The following is a 23542-nucleotide window of genomic DNA, read 5'->3' on the forward strand; positions in this document are numbered from 1 at the left end:
TTTCACACAGGAACAGTTGATAATGGATGAAATGATCATTAAAAAACTGTTTGTAAATGAAATCAGAAAGGAGCAAACAAATATATATATATATATATATATATATATATATATATATATATATATATATATATACAATTGTTTTTATTTCTGTATTTGGGTTATTTGTAGTACGCTTGTTTCATACATACATGTTTATTTTCTAATTTGCTTATTCTTTGTCTCTTTATTCTTTCTCTATTCAATTGCATCTGATGTTTCAAGTAACTAACTATATGTCTTTGCTAGACTCAATAAACAAAGCATGAACAAAACCTGTAAATAATGCCTCGGACTCTGGTGATAAACAAATTCACAGTTTTGCTGGAAATAGCTGGACATCAACAAAACGTGCCATTTAACAGCTGGTTTTGAACACAAAGACTACAATCTCTGCGTCATAGCAACAGTGCGCTGCAGCTGGGCTTCAGCCTGTACCTCTTCAGATGATTTAAATGGCCAAAATAAGGAAAATAAGTTCTCCTTGTCAGACCTACAGCATCAGACCAATGCTTGGACTCACCTGATTACACGTTTTACATTCCACTTTAAAGAGTTTGGTTTTATTTAATATTTGTGTTTAAGCACAACCCCTCTCCTCGGTTCTACTGCATGGTATTTCAACGTTCACCTCATTACAGACATGGTTTATTGACCAGAGATACAGGAGAGCTGGACTCACCTGGCAAATGCCATTAATGCACATGTCCAGAGAGTCTGCTTTGCATCGAGTGCCGTCCAGAACTTTTGGCGCGAGTTCCACTGCCAGACTTTTGCCTCGGGCCTGGCACCTCAGAGTGCATGGCGAGACGGGGTCATAACTGACCGGAATCCACTCGTACGTCTGTCCCTGGTATTTGATGTCATTGTGGGCAGAGCACTGTTGAGCTCTGAAATCACCTGACTCTGCAGGGCAGTCCTGATCGAAGGAACAAACAAGGTGTTAGATGATTGACATATTAGATTAAATTAACCTTAAAGCATCTGTCTACCAATTTACACAGCCCCCCCCCCCCCCCCCCCCCCCCCCACACACACACACACACCCCAAATTCAGCCAATCAGCCTGGATGTGTTTGCTTCTTTGGTTCAGCACTTGAGCTACAAGCTAATGTATCTGAGTAGTAATAGAAGCTAAAAGCCACTTAGTTATCTAAAGCTAAATAGCCAGCCTACAGTCCACAACTGTCTGATGATGTAAATAATATTTTCTGGACTAAAGAAAATGGTTCTATATAGAACCATGAACACTCAAAGAACCCTTTGCATCATAAAAGTGTTCTTTAGACTGATGTTCTGTATAGCACCCAAAAGGGTTTATCTATAGTTACAGTGTCAGGCTTGTAACAATAAAAGAACCCTTTTGGGCGATATTTAGAACCTTTTCAAAAAAGGTTCCACATACATCCATCTATAGCACATTCATGAAGAAGCCTTTCACAATGCAAAGAACCCTTTAATCATGCAAAGGGAACCATTTTTCTGCACCAAAGAACCCTTGAAGCATAACCCTAAACCTAACCCTAACCCTAACCTAGCCATTCAACTTTTCAGGAGAGAAAATATGAGTGGGGTGGGGAGATGTCTAGACATCTTGGGGGGGGGGCATCTCCACCTAATTTACCTTATGACTTATCAGGAACCACATAAGCAAGTCTATAAACAACTCAACATGGTGTCTGATGCTTTAGGCCTACAGTTTGCATGATGCTTGGTGGGATGTAAACTTCTATTACTTCTTAATTACACCAGCCTGATAGTTTCAGGGTAAAACTAAAGAAGTATGTTTTGTGCAACTATCATTTTAACACATCAGACACTGATAATAAATTCCCTCAAATGCTCTGAACAAAATATTCTCTGTGAAGAAGTCAGAGAAAGTGCACGTTAATAATTAATAAAAGGCTCTGAACCAGATAACCTTCAACTTTGAAGGTTCCCGTTTGTAACCTCACACATTTTTAAGAATGCCCTTTTGCTGCTGTCAGCTTGAATTGCATTCCCAACCAGGCCAGCCCAGCAGAAAGACAGAGAAAAGGACTGTGAACGATACATCTCTGCCCAATTCGCTCTGTTTTCCAAGGCTTTCGTTTTGATCATCACTCTAAAATGCTTCTAAAAGTGGACTCCCACTTGTTCCGCCCGGAAGATGCATATGATTGAGGCGACTTCAAGAACCAGCCTTAATTCAACATGACACGGCTCGATCTACGGGGTCAGAAGGAGAAATAAATAGTCAAGCGCCTCCAAGCTCAGAAGCTAACTCCATCAATGCCAATTACAAAGCCTGACACAGAAGAACCTCTCTCAACATCCATCATTCTGACAGAAGCGCTACAAACATTATGCAGGGACGTTTTCCCAACCGGCCCCTACCAGCGCTAATGCGGGCTCAGGCGAAACCACTTCAATGTTGGAAAAACAGGCTGCTGACTAAAATGAACTGAGAAGGACAGATGGCTTCTTCAGAAATGGCCTGATGAAGATGTAGGGAGGCTACGTCCACAATGGACATCACACAAGCTGGAAAACCTGCTGTTTCCCTCTGCTGATGAAAGGGACAGGACAGGGGGACTTTACCAGATGCTTGACCACAACCTTAGAAGAAAAACTTGGATGAGGACGCGGCTCTCAGTTCTATTTCTGGCTAGCTCAGGCTAGTTGCGGGTGACATATTGTACAGTAGCAGAAGAAGGAGAATATAACCGATAAATCAGATGGTCTTTAAGGGCCCTAGCAGAGCCGTACTGAGCTCCATCTTACCAGCCGCATGTATGAACGTCCTGCCAACCAGTATCAGAGCTCAAGTGAAGACAATCTGCCAGCACGTTTGGTAAAAATGCTAGGAGATGTTTTTTTGTATCTTGGCTCTCTTTCCTTTTATTGAGGAAGTGTGCAATGAAGCTTCATTTCTCCTGAGATGTTGTGAAGTGAAAACTAAAACAGGAATCATTATAAATCATGCATTTATGCTTTTATTAACCCTTTAATACCAACTTCTACTTTGAGCAAGGGAACATATGAATAGGAATCTACAATCATACACAACATTACATTTTACATCTATATCCTTACTGAATATGGCCCTATTTCAACTCACTTGCCACTTTATTAGAAACACCAAACTTGTACTTACACTAACTGGCCATTTTATTAGAAACACCTACTTTGTACTTCCACTCACTGGCCACTTTATTAGAAACACCCACTTTGTACTTCCACTAACTGGCCACTTTATTAGAAACACCTACCTTGTACTTCCACTAACTGATCACTTAATTAGAAACACCTACTTTGTTCTTCCACTAACTGGCCACTTTATTAGAAACACCCACTTTGTACTTCCACTAACTGATCACTTAATTAGAAACACCCACTTTGTACTTCCACTCACTGGCCACTTTATTAGAAACACCTACCTTGTACTTCCACTCACTGGTCACTTAATTAGAAACACACACTTTGTACTTCCACTCACTGGCCACTTTATTAGAAACACCTACCTTGTACTTCCACTCACTGGTCACTTAATTAGAAACACACACTTTGTACTTCCACTAACTGGCCACTTAATTAGAAACACACACTTTGTACTTCCACTAACTGGCCATTTTATTAGAAACACCTACTTTGTACTTCCACTCACTGGCCACTTTATTAGAAACACCCACTTTGTTCTTCCACTAACTGGCCACTTTATTAGAAACACCTACTTTGTACTTCCACTCACTGGCCACTTTATTAGAAACACCCACTTTGTACTTCCACTAACTGGCCACTTTATTAGAAACACCCACCTTGTACTTCCACTAACTGATCACTTAATTAGAAACACCTACTTTGTTCTTCCACTAACTGGCCACTTTATTAGAAACACCCACTTTGTACTTCCACTAACTGATCACTTAATTAGAAACACCCACTTTGTACTTCCACTCACTGGCCACTTTATTAGAAACACCTACCTTGTACTTCCACTCACTGGTCACTTAATTAGAAACACACACTTTGTACTTCCACTCACTGGCCACTTTATTAGAAACACCTACCTTGTACTTCCACTCACTGGTCACTTAATTAGAAACACACACTTTGTACTTCCACTAACTGGCCACTTTATTAGAAACACACACCTTGTATTTCCACTCACTGGCCGCTTTCTTAGAAACACCCACTTTGTACTTCCACTCACTGGCCACTTTATTAGAAACACCAACCTTGTACTTACAATAACTGGCCATTTTATTATAAACACCTACTTTGTATTTCCACTCACTGGCCACTTTATTAGAAACACCAACCTTGTGTTTCCACTCATTAGCTACTTTATGAGAAACATCTATTTACTTCTGACATCACCCTTTAAGATAAGTAAGTGATGATGTAGGCATGCAATTAACATGACACTAAATGGTCTGGTATATGCCTTCATTACCTAAAGAAATAGCTTGACAAAATATGTTAATATGGATAACAACAAATAGACGCTAGAAGACATGAGATAGCAGGATATCAATGTTAATGGCCAATTCAGTTTCAGTCACTGTTAACAGCTTTCTGACCTAATTTAAAGCAATATCTTCACCCAATAAGCTAATTTGACTAAGAAAGCTTAAAAACTAGTCACCACCTGTTGGCATAGTGCTAATTGGTTCAGACAAATTTATTGATATATATCTTTTAAAATGTTTTTAAAAAGTCATTTTACAGTGATATCTGATCTTTTAGCTCCAGTGCAGAACGTTGTAGGAAGAAAGGTTTGTGAATTTAATTTGTGGCTGAACAATTGCTTTAAATCATAAAACAATAAACATGTTTAAATAGTTTGATTTCCACTCACTGTGTTGCTGCACGTTCTGTAACGGATGTTCCTCCCTTCACAATTCCTGCAAAGAAAAAAAAAAAAAGATTAGGCCTTTCAAACTATTATTTTGTTGACAACCGTAACCCGGCTGGCGCATTCAGTTTGTAAATGCTCTGCTGCCAGGAAAAAGTTCCAACCTGATTAAATCAGATTTTATTTAAATTTTGTCTCTAAAACTGTCAGATGTTTTGCTCGCTTGCTGGTTTTCTCAAATTTGCTTATTTGCTCGTGCTTGTACAGGAAAACACGCTTCTACTGATAAAAACAGCTCCACACAGAAATTCAGCAGCGTTTGTTGGGCTACAGACAGCACGGCTTCTTCAAACAGCTCAAAGGTGCGACGGCACACCTGTCCCGCAGCTCAGGCTGCCAAGCTTCCCTTCTAATCTCAGGCTAACAGAGGCACTCAGACGAAGACAACAGAGCTTGCGTAACGCTATGAAACTGACAGGGTTTCGCTTCAGATGTGCCAAACTAACTCAGGCTCTTCTCATCAACTCCCGGCTTGTGGCACTTGCAAAAGTCCCCTTGATGTGGAGTCAAGAATGTGAAAAACTCAGATGTGAAGAGAGAGAAACAGGGAGAAGAAAGAGGGGAGAATAGCCAAGTACACTAACATGCCTGACAATGAATGGAGGCTAGTAGCCACCTGACTGCATGGTCTTACATGCATAATGTTAATCGGTGGCTATTAACTTTAATTCATTCCCTTTTAGGATTAAAACCGAGTAGGCCACACAGTACATTGATTAAGTAAGAAGCCGTTTTCCGTTTAAACTGAGGGGCTGTTGACTTATTTTCTTAACTAGGATAGGCTAAAAGATAACAAACAGCCTAAACAACCCCATCATTAATACCACAGGCTTGAATGAAAGAAGTTACGGTATGATTCACTGTGAAACAGCAGTATAAAGTCAAAAAAGTCACCTGAATGGATTAAATGCTTCAAATGTCCGTGTTTCAGTCAGAAGTCGTGTCAAACTCAGGCTGAATCCCAAACGGCTCTGTACTCCCTAAATAGTGCTCTAGCTATGAAAGTTTAGAAATTCTAGCCTCTAACGCCAATAGTGCATCATTATCGAGTCCCAAATGACTATTTTTAGCTATATTTTGACAGTGTTTTTTTTGCAGGATCCAGTATTTAAATTCCTATGTACACTCTCAGAAAAAAGGTACAACAATCTTGTCACGGTTGGCTCCTCCCACTACTCCATGTGCTCCTTTGTTTTGATCTTCCATGTGCATTTGTTTTGGCATCTGTAGTCCTGCCCCTTGTTTTGTAACTCCGCCCCTGATTGTTTTCACCTGTCGCTTGTCTTCCCGGTGTCGTATTTAAGCCCTGAGTTTGCCCTGTTTTCACTGGTCTTTGTTTGATTGTTGGCTTTGTTCGATGTGTTTGATCGTGCTGTTCGTTTGACGTGTTGTTTGAACCTGTTTATTGTTTGTCATCATGTCTAACTCTCGTTCTATCCATGTTGGCTCATAGACCCCGGACCGTCTTGACCCTGGATTTGCCCATAATAAATCTCGCTTATCTCAGCAAGTGCGTCCGCCTCCTTGCTCCCCGTTACACCCCTCTTGTCACTGTGGTGGTACCCTCAGGGGTACATCCCGGTACCTTTTGTCAGGGAACATAACTGTACCAGAATCCATTGAAATGATATTTTCTAAGTTGTATTGATTCCTCACCCCCCGTCTCGCCTCCAGGCGTTTTATTTTAATGCTCTGATTTAAAACATCTGGTTATGAAAAGGTACAAATATCCACTTTTCCACTGGGAAAAAGTCACATAAGGTACAACACTGGATCTTAAAACCACTGCTGTACCTTTGAGGGTGCACTTACATAGTTTGTACCTTGATGAATGAATGATGTACCTGCATGGTACCTTTATTTCTAACAGTGTAGTGCACTATTTAGGGAGCAGGGAGTTGTTTGAGATTATTACATTTCCTCAATTTACAGGACTAGCTAAATATGCTAACATGGCTAACAAAGAATGGAAGATGCCTGATGTCTCCTGCATAATGCTAACTAGTTGCTACCAGCTTTCCTGTGTTGTTAAATAAATAACATACTTCATAGCTTCTATATAAAAAGACCAAGCTGATGAGGTAAACTAATCTGGCTAAAGATGAAAGCCAGTAGGCATGAGTTAGCCGGATGTAATGCTGCTAATATGTGGCCGTTCACTTTCAGTCACTGTTAGCAATGAGACTGAGAGTAAAAACAATACAATTGCTCACCCCAATTTGCAGGATGCTTATATGCCTATAATGAAATCTAATAGCTAATATAATGTTACTTGCTATTACCTTCACTCATTGTTAGTAATTAGAAATGAACAGCATATAATAGACCCAAGCCTTGGTTTAAAGTTATAGCTTGTTGGCTACCTAGTAGTAAATTGCAAAGTTCTAATTGGTCTCTATTTTTTTTTCTTCGTTACTGGCAAATGTAACGTTGGGGAGCGATGATGAGGCGGACACATTTGCGGAGATGAGCGAGATTTATTAGGGGCAAATCCTTACTCAGGGTCAAGACACAAAGGCCAGAATAAACAAACACCAAACAATACCAAACACTTCAAACAATACCAACAGCACAAACAAAGACCAGCAAACAACTAGGGAAAAACACAGGGTTAAAATACAGAGACAACGAGGGGGGTAAACAAGACACAGGTGATGAACACAGGTGGATACAATCAAGAGCAGGGTCTAAAAACAAGGGGGCAGGACTGGGAAGAAACAAAAAAGCACTTGACAGGACTAAAAGGTAAACAAAAGCACATGGAGGAGTAGGAGGGGCCAATCATGACAGCAAATGAACATCATACTTTCTCATTTCAATTTAAAAGAATAACTTAATAAACACAAAATGTGCTAATATCACTACGTGGACAACATGTTGTAAAACATGGCTAATGATGCATGTTGTTAGCATGATGTCACTTATGTACAGCTAACTGGTCACTAATGGTTTTCCCTCATTGTGAGCAACTACATGTGGCCAGTATTTCTATCAATTTAAACTAAAAGCTCAGCCAAATGTGGCTAACAACAATAGATGTTAGTAGACGTGAGTTAGCATGCTGTCATTTGCATAATGATAATAAGTGGGCATTCATTTTCATTGACTGTTAGCGATAAGAGAGAAAATTTAACTATATATTCCAGATCCAGTTTTGAGCAAATGCTTGACCAAATACGCTGCACGTTATTGCCAACTGTTAGGATAATGATAATTCCTTGCTATTGGCTATCACTTTTAGCAACATTAGCTTTTTGAACTGTTCTTTTACAAGCTCAATTTGGGATAGTGTCTGAAATGCTAATAAAAAAAGAAGCAGTGATGAATAAGTTCTGTTTACCTGTATAAAATTGACAAAAACACATTATTTGTTTTACCTTTTAAACTTCATTGTTTTTTCTAAATATACACTTTTTAAAAAATTTTATGCCTGCAACACATTTAAAACATTAAAAGACAGAAGCATGTTTATCACTGTGTTACATCACCTTTCCTTTTAACAGTGCATGATAATGATTTGGAGACTGAAGACACAAATAGATCCAGTTCAGAAACTGGAATTTTTTGCCATTCTTCTGTTTTTACTTATACAACTCTGCAACCTTACAGGGCCTTCGTATTTTGAGCTATGTAGATACATGTTTTCAATGGGAGGCAGTTCTGGACTGTACTTCCGTGAATAATCTGTCAGGTTGACTTGGCAGACTATAGTACACACTGCCACAAAGCATCAGTCTATTTCAGATGAGCATGAGCCCAGAGAAGTCAGCGGCGTTTATGGACGTTGTTGATTCAGCAATCACCAGGGTTTATTGACAACAGTTTTTCCACACAGTGATATCCGTCACAGATTTTTCCAGGTTCCCTGAATTTTTGAGGATATTACATACTGTTGAGGGTGCAATACCCGGTCTTGCATTTGTTTGAGTTATATTGTTTTTCTTCTGGATTTTTTGCTGATGCATTTTGTGCTGAATGGCGAAACTCAACTTGTCAACTTGACAAAATCAACAAGAAAGGAATAAACCTTTCTTGGATAAGTTTAGGTCCAAGCAAGATTGTATCTGTTTCCCTGTCACAATTGGCTCCTCCTACTCCATGTGCTTTTTGTTTTGATCTTCCATGTGCATTTGTTTTGGTCCAGCCCCCTTGTTTAGTGACTCCACCCCTGATTGTCACCACCTGTTTTCCGCCTGTCCCTCGTTATCCCTGTGTTTTATAAGCCCCGTGTGTGCCCTTTGTTTTCGTTGGTCTTTGTGTTGGATGTTCTGTTTGTACTGTTTGATGTTTGGAAGCTTGTTCTGGTTTGCTGTTGTTTGATTCTTGGTTGAGGTTCAGTGTTTTTGTTCATCATGTCTGACCCGCATTCTCTCCGTATTGGCTACTTGAACCTGGACTGTTACGACTTTGACCCTTGATTTGCCCGTAATAAATCTTGCTTATCTCAGCATGAGCGTCCGCCTCCTCGCTCCGCGTTACATTACCTGTTTAAGATATTTATGAATGGTCCTAGACTTTAATGGCCTCTGTGTTGCAGGTGCCATTTCAGAGTAACCAAATATTTACAAAAAACAATAAAGTTGAAAAGATGAAACGTTAGATATCTTGTTTTTACGCTGTTTTTGTTCAAACACGGGTCAAAGTTGGTTTATAATATACTGCTTTTTGTTTTTATCAGCATTTTACCATATGTCCAAACTTTTTTGGATCTGGGTTTGCAAAAAGCAACAGTACAGAGGAAATCATGCAACAAAATCACCTTGAAAGTGTACAAAAGTAAAGTTTTATATGCATTTCTGGCTACAACACAAGCCTCTACAGAACACCTGGCATTTTCCATTCTCCAAACCGGGCTGACTTGATGGGAGAAAGTGACGCTGTTTTAATGCTGTCAATCATTATGAGCCACTTCGTTTGCAAACCACAAAATCAACCACAGAATAGTTTCCAGATTCTCCTCTAATCAGTGGAACGTAATCAAAACACAGCCTGGGCCTCAAACCAGCAAGCTGCTAGCCTGCTACTGAGCCCTGGAGGAGCAGATGCATTATCTCTTGGTCTTATCTGCAGCATGCTGTGATATTATCTCAGGATCAGCATCAGTGCTGTTTTCCATAGGACATAATAGCAAAGACATGACTTTACACAACAATATTAGCACGTTCACAGTATGGACCCAATTCAGGGATCAAAAAGTGACAGTTAAAGACAGTAATGACAAAGGCACTTTGCACTACTGCTCATCACCGTTGGAGTGACTGTTTTAAACCATATAAACTCAACTTGTACATATATATTGTACAAATTCATCTCTCTCTCTCTCTCTATGTATGTATATATATATATATATATATATATATATATGCATTTAATATCTCATATTCCAAAAGTGGATAAACCATAAAAGTTTAATGTAGTAAATTGTTAAAGTTTTAAAACATTCACTCTACACTTCTTTAGGGAGGCACAACACAAGACAGCCAATCAGAAAAGAGGTCATTTACATATGTCAGTTTAAAGGCATAGGTCCAAAAACAGCCTGTTTAATTCTAAGGAATAAAGAAGTTGGAAAACGAATGAATGTTTTTGGTACATAATATATACGTATATACAGATTATTTCTCGCTTCTAGCTCAGTAGAGTAAGCGGAGAAACTGTGTGTGGAAAGTAAAAGAGTAGATATTATATTATGATTTGAATTTGAAGAAATTATTGAATGAAACAAACATGAAAACATGAATTGAATGGGAATATAAACCATTATGTAAATATATAACTAACTGTTATTATGTAATTCTGTGAGAATACTGAAAGAGTCTATATGCTACATTTATTTTGGGGTTTTTTCTTTCATTTTTTTTTTAGTTCCACTTATACCATTTGTGGTTTTATGTAACAACTATTGTCATAACTTCTTTTTACATATTGCCCAACCTCTCTTCACCCCGTACAAGTAAACAGGCTGTGTAAATTACTGTGCCTTAACAAATGACCTATGTAAAATGAGCTCTGTTCTGATTGGCTGACTGATTCAAAACGCATGGAGAGCTGAAACGCTCTGGATAACTTCAGCGTGAATGGGCGGAGCTAAACGGCTGTAGCCTGAATAGGTGGATATACGTAAATAAGGCAGTTCCAGCGACATCACAGAAACAGTGAATTCAAATCAAGCTGTTTTTGCAGTTTAGTTTCTGTGTATGGACTGAATGAACTGGACAGTGAATGGGACATTTGGAAACTTTTTGCGTACCATCTCACATATCAAAGTTTAAAAATGTCACGTCACAACAAGACCTAGAAAAACGTGTGTATTTATCTCCAGCAGGCTGGACTTCTGACTACCGTCTCTTTACCGATCTTCCTACATCTAAACTACAGCTTATTCAAAATGCAGCTGCTAGAACGTTTAGGAGAGCTAAGAGATCTGAGCATATCACTCCAGTCCTCAGGTTACTGCACTGGCTACCAGCAAAGTACAGAATAGGTTTTAAAGTGTGTCTAATTATATATAAATCTCTGAATGGCCAAAATATACTGCTGAACCCAACAGGCCTCTCTGATCACTCTGGATGGGTCAGTTAGTAGAGCCCAGAATCCGAACCAAACTTGCAGCATTCAGTTACTATGCTGCCAATTGCTGGAACAAGCTCTCAGACAAGGCCAGATATGCTAACCTCAACTCAAAACCTAATCCTAACCCTTACCCTGGCTCTAACCCTAAGTTCAACTCAAAACCTAATCCTGGCCTTTACACTGGCCCTAACCCTAACCTTAATCTCAACCCTAAAACCTAATCCTAACCCTCACCCTCACCTCAAAACCTAATCCTAACTCTTACACTGTCCCTAATCCTAACCTTAACCTTAACCTCAACCCAGAACCTAATCCTAACTCTCACCCTGGAACTAATCTTAACCCTAACCTCAACTCAAAATCTTATTCTAACCCTTACACTCACCCTGTCCCTAAACCTAACCCTAACCTTAATCTAAAGCCCAAAACCTAATCCTGGCCTTTACACTGGTCCTAATCCTAACTTTTACCTTACCCTTAACCTCAACTCAAAACCTAAACCTAGCCCTCACCCAGGACCTGATCTTTAACCTCAACCCAAAACCTAAACCTAACCCTCACCCAGGACCTAATCTTTAACCTCAACCCAAAACCTAAACCTAACCCTCACCCAGGACCTGATCTTTAACCTCAACCCAAAACCTAAACCTATCCCTCACCCAGGACCTGATCTTTAACCTCAACCCAAAACCTAACCCTCACCCTCACCCAGGACCTGATCTTTAACCTCAACCCAAAACCTAAACCTATCCCTCACCCAGGACCTGATCTTTAACCTCAACCCAAAACCTAAACCTATCCCTCACCCAGGACCTGATCTTTAACCTCAACCCAAAACCTAAACCTATCCCTCACCCAGGACCTGATCTTTAACCTCAACCCAAAACCTAAACCTATCCCTCACCCAGGACCTGATCTTTAACCTCAACCCAAAACCTAAACCTATCCCTCACCCAGGACCTGATCTTTAACCTCAACCCAAAACCTAAACCTATCCCTCACCCAGGACCTGATCTTTAACCTCAACCCAAAACCTAAACCTAACCCTCACACAGGACCTGATCTTTAACCTCAACCCAAAACATAATCCTAACTATAACCTAAACCAAATCTTAATCCAGTGAAGCTCCAGGTACAGCATGGTGTCGGCAGTATGTCTGAAACAGCTTGTTGAGGACGTTGAAGGGTCTGCATTAAACCTGTTAATGTTCAGTTCTTCTCAGGTGAAACGTTTACAGATCTGAACGTGGACACCAAATAAAATGAAAAACAACTGAATTCAGCAGATTATAAACACATTTATTTACGCAGTTAATTAAAAGTCTCTTAATAATCTACTCAATATATTCACTGCTGCTACATCATTGAGAAGTTATTGATGTTACTTAGAGTCTGTTGAGTGTTTACTTTATTTAAAAAGGACCACTCAAAATAAAGTATGACCTTATTATTCAATGCTGTTATTTTTCTGTGTCTGTGTAAAGCACTTTGAATTGCACCGGTGTATGAAAGGTGCTATACTAAAAAGCTTTGAATGTCTCTAATTAAAAAAAGATCAAGGGGAAACTCAGCTTTCCATGATATTGGCCCTTTAAACAGGAATGTGAATTGAATGTTTACCAAAATGACAATATTAACTCTGGACTTCTAGGGTTTATATGTAGTATAAGTTACATTAATCCACTTTCACAAGTTAAATCACAAAGTCTGTAGGCGTGAGATGCCTCAGTCACATTAAAGCCACTGGGAAAAGCTTGCTGAGCAACTCTAATGTCTGTGTTGGAGGGGCTCGGAGAGGGGCCGAGGAGGAAAATTTGACATTAGACACATCTGTGACTCATAAGAAACCCGAAACCCCCACAGAGAACACATCTCTACACGCAGGAAGCATTCAATTCAGAAACACTGATTCCGATCTGACGGGCAGGCGCTTCTAATGAGACCCAAAACACAGCGTAATTGGACCATTTCTGATTCCGAAGCACATCCGGCCAATTAGGCTCCTTCACTGCAAGTAGCCCAGCGCAAATGATGTGTGTCTCTCAGCTGAGCTGGAAGAGATGGAGCGCTAATGCTTCTTTTCTGGGCCATACTACGCTAGAATTCACTGCAAAAGCACGGAAAAAAGCAGCGAGTGCCAATATTTCATCACCACCAGCAAGAAAGGCCTGTAACTGCACAAAAACAACTTTGCAAAAAGACACTATTTCAAGCTAATTAGTAAAGTTCAATCATTAAAGCAACACTCAAATAAAATGAAAGGTTTCATGACAGCTTTACATAAAAACAATAAATAACCCTCTTCTGTGTGCGAACGCTGCTAATAAAAAGAGCTATTTCAACATTATACTGGAAAACAGGAAGATTTCAGAGATCCATCCATCCATCCATCATCTTCCGGTTCTCCGGGGTTCGGGTCACAGGGGCAGCATCCTGAGCAATGAGGCCCATACCTCCCTTTCCCCAGCCACTTCCACTAGCTCTCTGGGGGGGATTCCGAGGCGCTCCCAGGCCAGCTGGGCGCTATAGTCACGCCAGCGTGTCCTGGGTCTTCCCCGGGGTCTCCTCCCAGGTGGACTTGCCTGTGACACCTCACGAGGGAGGCGTCCAGGAGGCATCCTAACCAGATGCCTGAACCACCTCAACTGGCTTCTCTCGATGCAGCGGCTCTACTCCGAGTCCCTCCCGGATGACCGAACTTCTCACCCGATCTCTAAGGGAGAGGCCAGACACCCTGCGGAGGAAACTCATTTCGGCCGCTTGTATTCGCGATCTTATTCTTTCGGTCATTACCCAAAGCTCATGACCATAGGTGAGGGTGGGAACATAGATCGACCAGTAAATCGAGAGCTTTCCCTTGTGGCTCAGCTTTTTCTTTACCACAACAGACCAGTAAAGAGCCCGCATCACTGATGACCCAGCACCAATCCGCCTGTCAATCTCCCGCTCCCTTGTACCATCACTCGTGAACACATGGCCGCAAGTCAGATGACACAACTACAAAGTCAATCATTGAACAGCGGCCTAGGGTGTCCTGGTGCCATGTGCACTTATGGACATCCTTGTGTTCAAACATGGTGTTCGTGATGGACAAACTGTGGTTTGCACAGAAGTCCAAAAACTGAACACCACTGGGGTTCAGATCAGAGAGGCCATTCCTCCCAATCACACCCCTCCAGGTCACACTGTCACAGGTGAGCATTGAAGTCCCCCAGTAGGACAATCGAGTCTCCAGGAGGAGCACTTTCAAGCATCCTTCCCAAGGACTCTAAGAAGGCTGGGTACTCGGAACTGTTATTCGGTGCATAAGCACAGACAGCAGTCAGGACCCGTTCCCCAACCCGAAGCGCAGGGAAGCTACCCTCTCGTCCACCGGAGAAAACCCCAACATACAGGCACCGAGTCGAGGGGCTATGAGAAAGCCTACACCTGCCCGCCACCTCTCACCATGGGCAACTCCAGAAAAGAATAAAGTCCAGCCCCTCTCAAGGAGATTGAGCCCAGAGTCCAAGCTGTGTGTTGAAGTGAGCCCGACTATATCTAGCCGGTATCTCTTAACCTCGCGCACCAACTCAGGCTCCTTCCCCGCCAATGAGGTAACATTCCAAGTTCCAAAAGCCAGTTTCAGCAACTGAGGATCAGAACGCCAAGGCCCACGCCTTCGGACACTGCCCGATCCACAAAGCAAAGGTGGGTCGATGGGAGGGGGGACTCATGTAACCCCTTCGGGCTGGGCCCAGCGGGGCACCATGAGTAAATGCCCAGCCACCAGACGCTCACTGGCGAGCCCATCCCCCAGGTTCTCTCTCATGTAATTACACAAGTGTATCTTACCAGTCGTAACGGCCCGTTCTCTCTCATGTAATTACACAAGTGTATCTTACCAGTCGTAACGGCCCGTTCTCTCTCATGTAATTACACAAGTGTATCTTACCAGTCGTAACGGCCCGTTCTCTCTCATGTAATTACACAAGTGTATCTTACAAGTCGTAACGGCCCGTTCTCTCTCATGTAATTACACAAGTGTATCTTAACAGTCGTAACGGCCCGTTCTCTCTCATGTAATTACACAAGTGTATCTTACCCGTCGTAACGGCTGTTCTCTCTCATGTAATTACACAAGTGTATCTTAACAGTCGTAACGGCCCGTTCTCTCTCATGTAATTACACAAGTGTATCTTACCAGTCGTAACGGCCCGTTCTCTCTCATGTAATTACACAAGTGTATCTTAACAGTCGTAACGGCCCGTTCTCTCTCATGTAATTACACAAGTGTATCTTACCAGTCGTAACGGCCCGTTCTCTCTCATGTAATTACACAAGTGTATCTTAACAGTCATAACGGCCCGTACTCTCTCATGTAATTACACAAGTGTATCTTACCAGTCGTAACGGCCCGTTCTCTCTCATGTAATTACACAAGTGTATCTTAACAGTCGTAACGGCCCGTACTCTCTCATGTAATTACACAAGTGTATCTTACCAGTCGTAACGGCCCGTTCTCTCTCATGTAATTACACAAGTGTAATCTAACAGTCGTAACGGCTGTTCTCTCTCATGTAATTACACAAGTGTATCTTAACAGTCGTAACGGCCCGTTCTCTCTCATGTAATTACACAAGTGTAATCTAACAGTCGTAACGGCCCGTTCTCTCTCATGTAATTACACAAGTGTATCTTACCAGTCGTAACGGCCCGTTCTCTCTCATGTAATTACACAAGTGTATCTTACCAGTCGTAACGGCTGTTCTCTCTCATGTAATTACACAAGTGTATCTTAACAGTCGTAACGGCCCGTTCTCTCTCATGTAATTACACAAGTGTATCTTAACAGTCGTAACGGCCCGTTCTCTCTCATGTAATTACACAAGTGTATCTTACCAGTCGTAACGGCCCGTTCTCTCTCATGTAATTACACAAGTGTATCTTACCAGTCGTAACGGCCCGTTCTCTCTCATGTAATTACACAAGTGTATCTTAACAGTCGTAACGGCCCGTTCTCTCTCATGTAATTACACAAGTGTATCTTAACAGTCGTAACGGCCTGTTCTCTCTCATGTAATTACACAAGTGTATCTTAACAGTCGTAACGGCTGTTCTCTCTCATGTAATTACACAAGTGTATCTTAACAGTCGTAACGGCCCGTTCTCTCTCATGTAATTACACAAGTGTATCTTAACAGTCGTAACGGCCCGTTCTCTCTCATGTAATTACACAAGTGTATCTTACCAGTCGTAACGGCTGTTCTCTCTCATGTAATTACACAAAGGTGATAAAAGTTATTACATTAGTGATCAGAATTTTTTCCAGCAATAAAAGGAAGTATGTAATAACCTACATTCAGACATGACTTACTTCCGTTTATATGGCTAGTGCTGTTACACTGTGGCCATTTTCAGCTTTAAACCATTCTGTAATGTGACAGAAGAGCAGACGACCCCTTTTCTTAACATGTACCTTTCATAACATTAATGAAATATTTTGAATTTCCTCCAAAGCTACATCTATATTTCCACTCCATCACTACACTGCACATATGTAGCAACTACCCAGGAGCTCTCCATTCATTATAGAGTGTAATTTTAACACTACAGGAAAGTTCCTCAGTTGTTGTTATATAGGTACAGTGTAATTACAGAAAGGTATGTGATGTGATTAGTTTCCGTGTTACAACACAGTAATAACACAGTAATTATGTAACATAAATCCTACTTTAACTGCTGGAAAAGACATGACTGGTCTGTAGTGTATTAAAAAATAAATACTTGTGTAATTGCATGAGGCAAAACTGAGGTTGACATACATGCATCATTACATAGGCTGTACTTCTGGTCCAAGTTCACTGCTCTTCTCAGGTCCATCACTTTTCAATTACTAGGATGCCCTGCTTAGAAAGACCATTAGAAACATTAAATGCACCTGGAACCAACTCAGGCTCCTTCCCCGCCAATGAGGTAACATTCCAAGTTCCAAAAGCCAGTTTCAGCAACTGAGGATCAGAACGCCAAGGCCCACGCCTTCGGACACTGCCCGATCCACAAAGCAAAGGTGGGTCGATGGGAGGGGGGACTCATGTAACCCCTTCGGGCTGGGCCCAGCCGGGCACCATGAGTAAATGCCCAGCCACCAGACGCTCACTGGCGAGCCCATCCCCCAGGCCTGGCTCCAGGGTGGGGCCTCGGTAACCCTGTTCCGGGCAGGGTACACAAGTCCTGTTTTATAATTATTTTCATAGGGGGAATTTTGGCTTTCAGAGACCTTGTGACAAAATAGAAAATGCTCAGATATTATGCACCTTTAAATATTCACAGGCTCCCACGTTTTATTAAGTGTCTCTAATAACTGTATAGTTATATGTGAACAACATATGTAACTACTAATGATTTAGTCACTCTTACAGATGAACTACAGAAGTACAGCTCATGTAATGACACATGTATCAACTTCAGTTTTGCCTCTTGTAATTACACAAGTGTATCTTAATACTACCTTAACAGTCGTAACGGCTGTTCTCTCTCATGTAATTACACAAGTGTATCTTAACAGTTGTAACGGCCCGTTCTCTCTCATGTAATTACACAAGTGTATCTTAACAGTTGTAACGGCCCGTTCTCTCTCATGTAATTACACAAGTGTAATCTAACAGTCGTAACGGCTGTTCTCTCTCATGTAATTACACAAGTGTAATCTAACAGTCGTAACGGCTGTTCTCTCTCATGTAATTACACAAGTGTATCTTACCAGTCGTAACGGCTGTTCTCTCTCATGTAATTACACAAGTGTATCTTAACAGTTGTAACGGCCCGTTCTCTCTCATGTAATTACACAAGTGTAATCTAACAGTCGTAACGGCTGTTCTCTCTCATGTAATTACACAAGTGTAATCTAACAGTCGTAACGGCTGTTCTCTCTCATGTAATTACACAAGTGTATCTTAACAGTCGTAACGGCCCGTTCTCTCTCATGTAATTACACAAGTGTAATCTAACAGTCGTAACGGCTGTTCTCTCTCATGTAATTACACAAGTGTAATCTAACAGTCGTAACGGCTGTTCTCTCTCATGTAATTACACAAGTGTAATCTAACAGTCGTAATGGCTGTTCTCTCTCATGTAATTACACAAGTGTATCTTACCAGTCGTAACGGCCCGTTCTCTCTCATGTAATTACACAAGTGTATCTTACCAGTCGTAACGGCCCGTTCTCTCTCATGTAATTACACAAGTGTAATCTAACAGTCGTAACGGCTGTTCTCTCTCATGTAATTACACAAGTGTATCTTACCAGTCGTAACGGCCCGTTCTCTCTCATGTAATTACACAAGTGTATCTTACCAGTCGTAACGGCCCGTTCTCTCTCATGTAATTACACAAGTGTAATCTAACAGTCGTAACGGCTGTTCTCTCTCATGTAATTACACAAGTGTATCTTAACAGTCGTAACGGCTGTTCTCTCTCATGTAATTACACAAGTGTATCTTAACAGTTGTAACGGCCCGTTCTCTCTCATGTAATTACACAAGTGTAATCTAACAGTCGTAACGGCTGTTCTCTCTCATGTAATTACACAAGTGTATCTTACCAGTCGTAACGGCCCGTTCTCTCTCATGTAATTACACAAGTGTATCTTACCAGTCGTAACGGCTGTTCTCTCTCATGTAATTACACAAGTGTATCTTAACAGTCGTAACGGCTGTTCTCTCTCATGTAATTACACAAGTGTATCTTACCAGTCGTAACGGCCCGTTCTCTCTCATGTAATTACACAAGTGTATCTTACCAGTCGTAACGGCTGTTCTCTCTCATGTAATTACACAAGTGTATCTTAACAGTCGTAACGGCTGTTCTCTCTCATGTAATTACACAAGTGTATCTTAACAGTCGTAATGGCTGTTCTCTCTCATGTAATTACACAAGTGTATCTTAACAGTCATAACGGCCCGTTCTCTCTCATGTAATTACACAAGTGTATCTTACCAGTTGTAACGGCCCGTTCTCTCTCATGTAATTACACAAGTGTATCTTAACAGTTGTAACGGCCCGTTCTCTCTCATGTAATTACACAAGTGTATCTTAACAGTCATAACGGCCCGTTCTCTCTCATGTAATTACACAAGTGTATCTTACCAGTCGTAACGGCCCGTTCTCTCTCATGTAATTACACAAGTGTATCTTACCAGTCGTAACGGCCCGTTCTCTCTCATGTAATTACACAAGTGTATCTTACCAGTCGTAACGGCCCGTTCTCTCTCATGTAATTACACAAGTGTATCTTAACAGTCGTAACGGCCCGTTCTCTCTCATGTAATTACACAAGTGTATCTTAACAGTCGTAACGGCCCGTTCTCTCTCATGTAATTACACAAGTGTATCTTACCAGTCGTAACGGCCCGTTCTCTCTCATGTAATTACACAAGTGTATCTTACCAGTCGTAACGGCCCGTTCTCTCTCATGTAATTACACAAGTGTATCTTAACAGTCGTAACGGCCCGTTCTCTCTCATGTAATTACACAAGTGTATCTTACCAGTCGTAACGGCCCGTTCTCTCTCATGTAATTACACAAGTGTATCTTAACAGTCGTAACGGCCCGTTCTCTCTCATGTAATTACACAAGTGTATCTTACCAGTCGTAACGGCCCGTTCTCTCTCATGTAATTACACAAGTGTATCTTACCAGTCGTAACGGCCCGTTCTCTCTCATGTAATTACACAAGTGTATCTTACCAGTCGTAACGGCCCGTTCTCTCTCATGTAATTACACAAGTGTATCTTAACAGTCGTAACGGCCCGTTCTCTCTCATGTAATTACACAAGTGTATCTTAACAGTCGTAACGGCCCGTTCTCTCTCATGTAATTACACAAAGGTGATAAAAGTTATTACATTAGTGATCAGACTTTTTTCCAGCAATAAAAGGAAGTATGTAATAACCTACATTCAGACATGACTTACTTCCGTTTATATGGCTAGTGCTGTTACACTGTGGCCATTTTCAGCTTTAAACCATTCTGTAATGTGACAGAAGAGCAGACGACCCCTTTTCTTAACATGTACCTTTCATAACATTAATGAAATATTTTGAATTTCCTCCAAAGCTACATCTATATTTCCACTCCATCACTACACTGCACATATGTAGCAACTACCCAGGAGATCTCCATTCATTATAGAGTGTAATTTTAACACTACAGGAAAGTTCCTCAGTTGTTGTTATATAGGTACAGTGTAATTACAGAAAGGTATGTGATGTGATTAGTTTCCGTGTTACAACACAGTAATAACACAGTAATTATGTAACATAAATCCTACTTTAACTGCTGGAAAAGACATGACTGGTCTGTAGTGTATTAAAAAATAAATACTTGTGTAATTGCATGAGGCAAAACTGAGGTTGATATACATGCGTCATTACATAGGCTGTACTTCTGGTCCAAGTTCACTGCTCTTCTCAGGTCCATCACTTTTCAATTACTAGGATGCCCTGCTTAGAAAGACCATTAGAAACATTAAATGCACCTGGAATCAGGCTCAGAACACCTGGTAAACCATTAGAACCCTCTACACTGTGAAAGCAACCCATCAGGAAAACACAAAATATCATTACTGACTACTGAAGACCACCAGGAACCAACAAGAATGTTTAAGAGTTTCTATGATTTCTATGTTTCAGCATATATAAACGAAGAACATACTCTGCCAGCATGGTGGAATGATCCCATAATATGATGTGATGTGTTGATCCAAAGTGCACCGTGTATTTATCTGCTACAGTATTGCTAATTTCTATGCAATTAGCTATGTATTATGTGATGCAGCACTGAGCCAACAGTCACTGAGCTTAATACTACTTACCGAACCTTAAATCTAATCCATTAAATCTACTGTCAGTGTTTTAGTTCAGTCTTCTGTCTAAAACCAAGCTGCTTCCACCACAGGTTCTCCACCCAGAGGTGTAACCAAACTTCATATTTATAAACATTTTGATTTGATCTGCAGCAATAACAGCTCAGTAAGGGACATGAGCAGGAACTAAAAATATCATGCAAAGGAAACCCACTTCATAATTTCCGAGGAATCAGCAACGACTCCCTCTCCTCCAGATTTAATGAGGTTTCTCTATAATGCATTGTAAACTATGCGCATAATTAATGTATTTCTGTCACTGGTGGATTTGGCATCATGAAACGAGCGTGTTATCAAAAATGCATAATTAACAAAGTCTATTTTCATAGCCTTGAGGAGAAAGAAAGAGCAAGAGGGAGAGAGTGAGAGAGAGAGAGAGAGAGAGGAGGGAAAGAGCGAGAGACAGAGAGAGAGAGTGAGAGAGAGAGTGAGAGAGAGAGAGAGACAGAGAGAGAGAGAGAGAGAGAGAGTGAGAGAGAGAGAGAGAGAGGAGAGAAAGAGCGAGAGATAGAGAGTGTGAGAGAGAGAGAGAGAGAGAGAGAGAGAGAGAGAGAGAGAGAGAGAGAGAGAGAGAGAGAGAGGAGAGAAAGAGAGAGAGACAGAGAGAGAGAGAGAGAGAGAGCGCGAGAGAGAGAGACAGAGAGAGAAAGAGAGAGAGAGAGAGAGTGAGAGAGAGAGAGAGAATATATAAGAGCATAGAGAAAGAAAAAGGAGAGACAGGAAGAAAAAGGGATAAAGCAAGAGAGAAGGGGGATGAAAAAGGAAGAGAGAAACTGAAAGAACACAGAGAGAAACTCAGAAAGAGAGAGGAGAGAGGAAGAAAACAGAAAGAGATAGAGAGAGAGAGAGGAGAGAAAGAGCGAGAGATAGAGAGAGAGAGTGTGAGAGAGAGAGAGAGACAGAGAGAGAGAGAGAGAGAGAGAGAGAGAGAGAGAAAATGAGAAAAAGAGAGAAATAAGAGACAGAGGCATAGAACAAAAACAGAGAGAGAGAAAAAGAGAGAGTGAAAAAAGAGGGAGATAGAGAGAGTGAAAAAAGAGAGAGAAAAAAGTGAGAGAGCACAGAGAGTCAGAAAGTGAGAACGAGAGAGAGAGACAGAGAGAGAAAGCGAGAGAGAGAGAAAAGGGAGGGAGAGAGAAAAAGTGAGAGAGCAAAGAGAGGCAGAAAGTGAGAATGAGAGAGAAGGACAGAGAAGAGACAGGGAAAGGAAAGACAGAGAGAGGCATAGAGAAAAAGAGTGTCACGATTGGCCCCTCCTAGTCATGTCCATGTATTTGTGTTTACCTTCCAGTCCTGTCCATGTGCTTTTGTTTTGAGCTCTTCCCAGTCCTGCCCCCTTGTTTCTTGACTCCGCCCTTGATTGTAACCACCTGTGTCTTGTTAACCCTCGTTATCCCTGTTGCATTTAAGCCCTGTGTTTTCCCCTGTGAGTTTGCTAGTCTTTGTATTATAGTCTCATGTAGTGTATTTTCCTGTGGTGTTTTTGTTCCAGCCTCCGTCTTGTTTCCAGTCTGTGTTTAGCAACGTTATGTCTGGCCACCGTTCTCTCCGTGTTGGCTCATTGACCCTGGCCTGTCTTGACCTCGAGTATGGATTTGCCCATAATAAATCTGGCTTATCTCAGCATATCTACCTCATCCACCTTATCCCTCATCATCATTTCCTAACGTTACAAAGAGAGATGAAGAGAGAGATGACCGAGTGAAAGACAGGGTGAAACAGAAACGGAAAAAGAGGAAGAGTTTGGAATCCTGTCATTTTTTCCAGAGCTGGTGTTATTTTTTCTCTGGTCTGCTCAGAGCCCTTAGTGCCAACTATAACTGCTAGAGTTATGTCATCACACACTATCACACCGCTGAGTGTGATGGTCCTCTTTCACCGTGTTCTTCAGTGGTCAGGACCCCCACAGGACTCCCACAGAGCAGGTAGTATTTGGGTGGTGGATCATTCTCAGCACTGCAGTGACACTGATGTGGTGGTGGTGTGTTAGTGTGTGTTGTGCTGGTGCGAGTTCATCAGACGGAGCAGTGCTGCTGGAGTTTTTAAACACTGTGTCCATTCACTGTCCACTCTATTAGATATTCCTACCTTGTTGATCCACCACCCAAATAATGCCTGCTCTGTGCTG

General features: G+C 41.3%; 1 protein-coding gene across 3 annotated transcripts in view; it reads right to left on the reverse strand.

Moving 5' to 3' along the window:
- The window catches only part of adamtsl3 (ADAMTS-like 3), a 274633-nt gene that overhangs the window by 115731 nt on the left and 135360 nt on the right, over window positions 1–23542 (reverse strand). For all 3 annotated transcript variants that reach the window (XM_037545502.1, XM_037545501.1, XM_037545503.1), the window contains exons 5-6: window positions 4880–4925; window positions 722–958 (exon numbers count right to left, since the gene is read on the reverse strand). In XM_037545502.1, the coding sequence (XP_037401399.1) occupies window positions 722–958; window positions 4880–4925 (283 nt within the window). The remainder of the gene's footprint in view (window positions 1–721; window positions 959–4879; window positions 4926–23542) is intronic.

Source organism: Pygocentrus nattereri, chromosome 15 (genome assembly GCF_015220715.1).
Source record: "Pygocentrus nattereri isolate fPygNat1 chromosome 15, fPygNat1.pri, whole genome shotgun sequence".
NCBI lineage: Eukaryota > Metazoa > Chordata > Actinopteri > Characiformes > Serrasalmidae > Pygocentrus > Pygocentrus nattereri.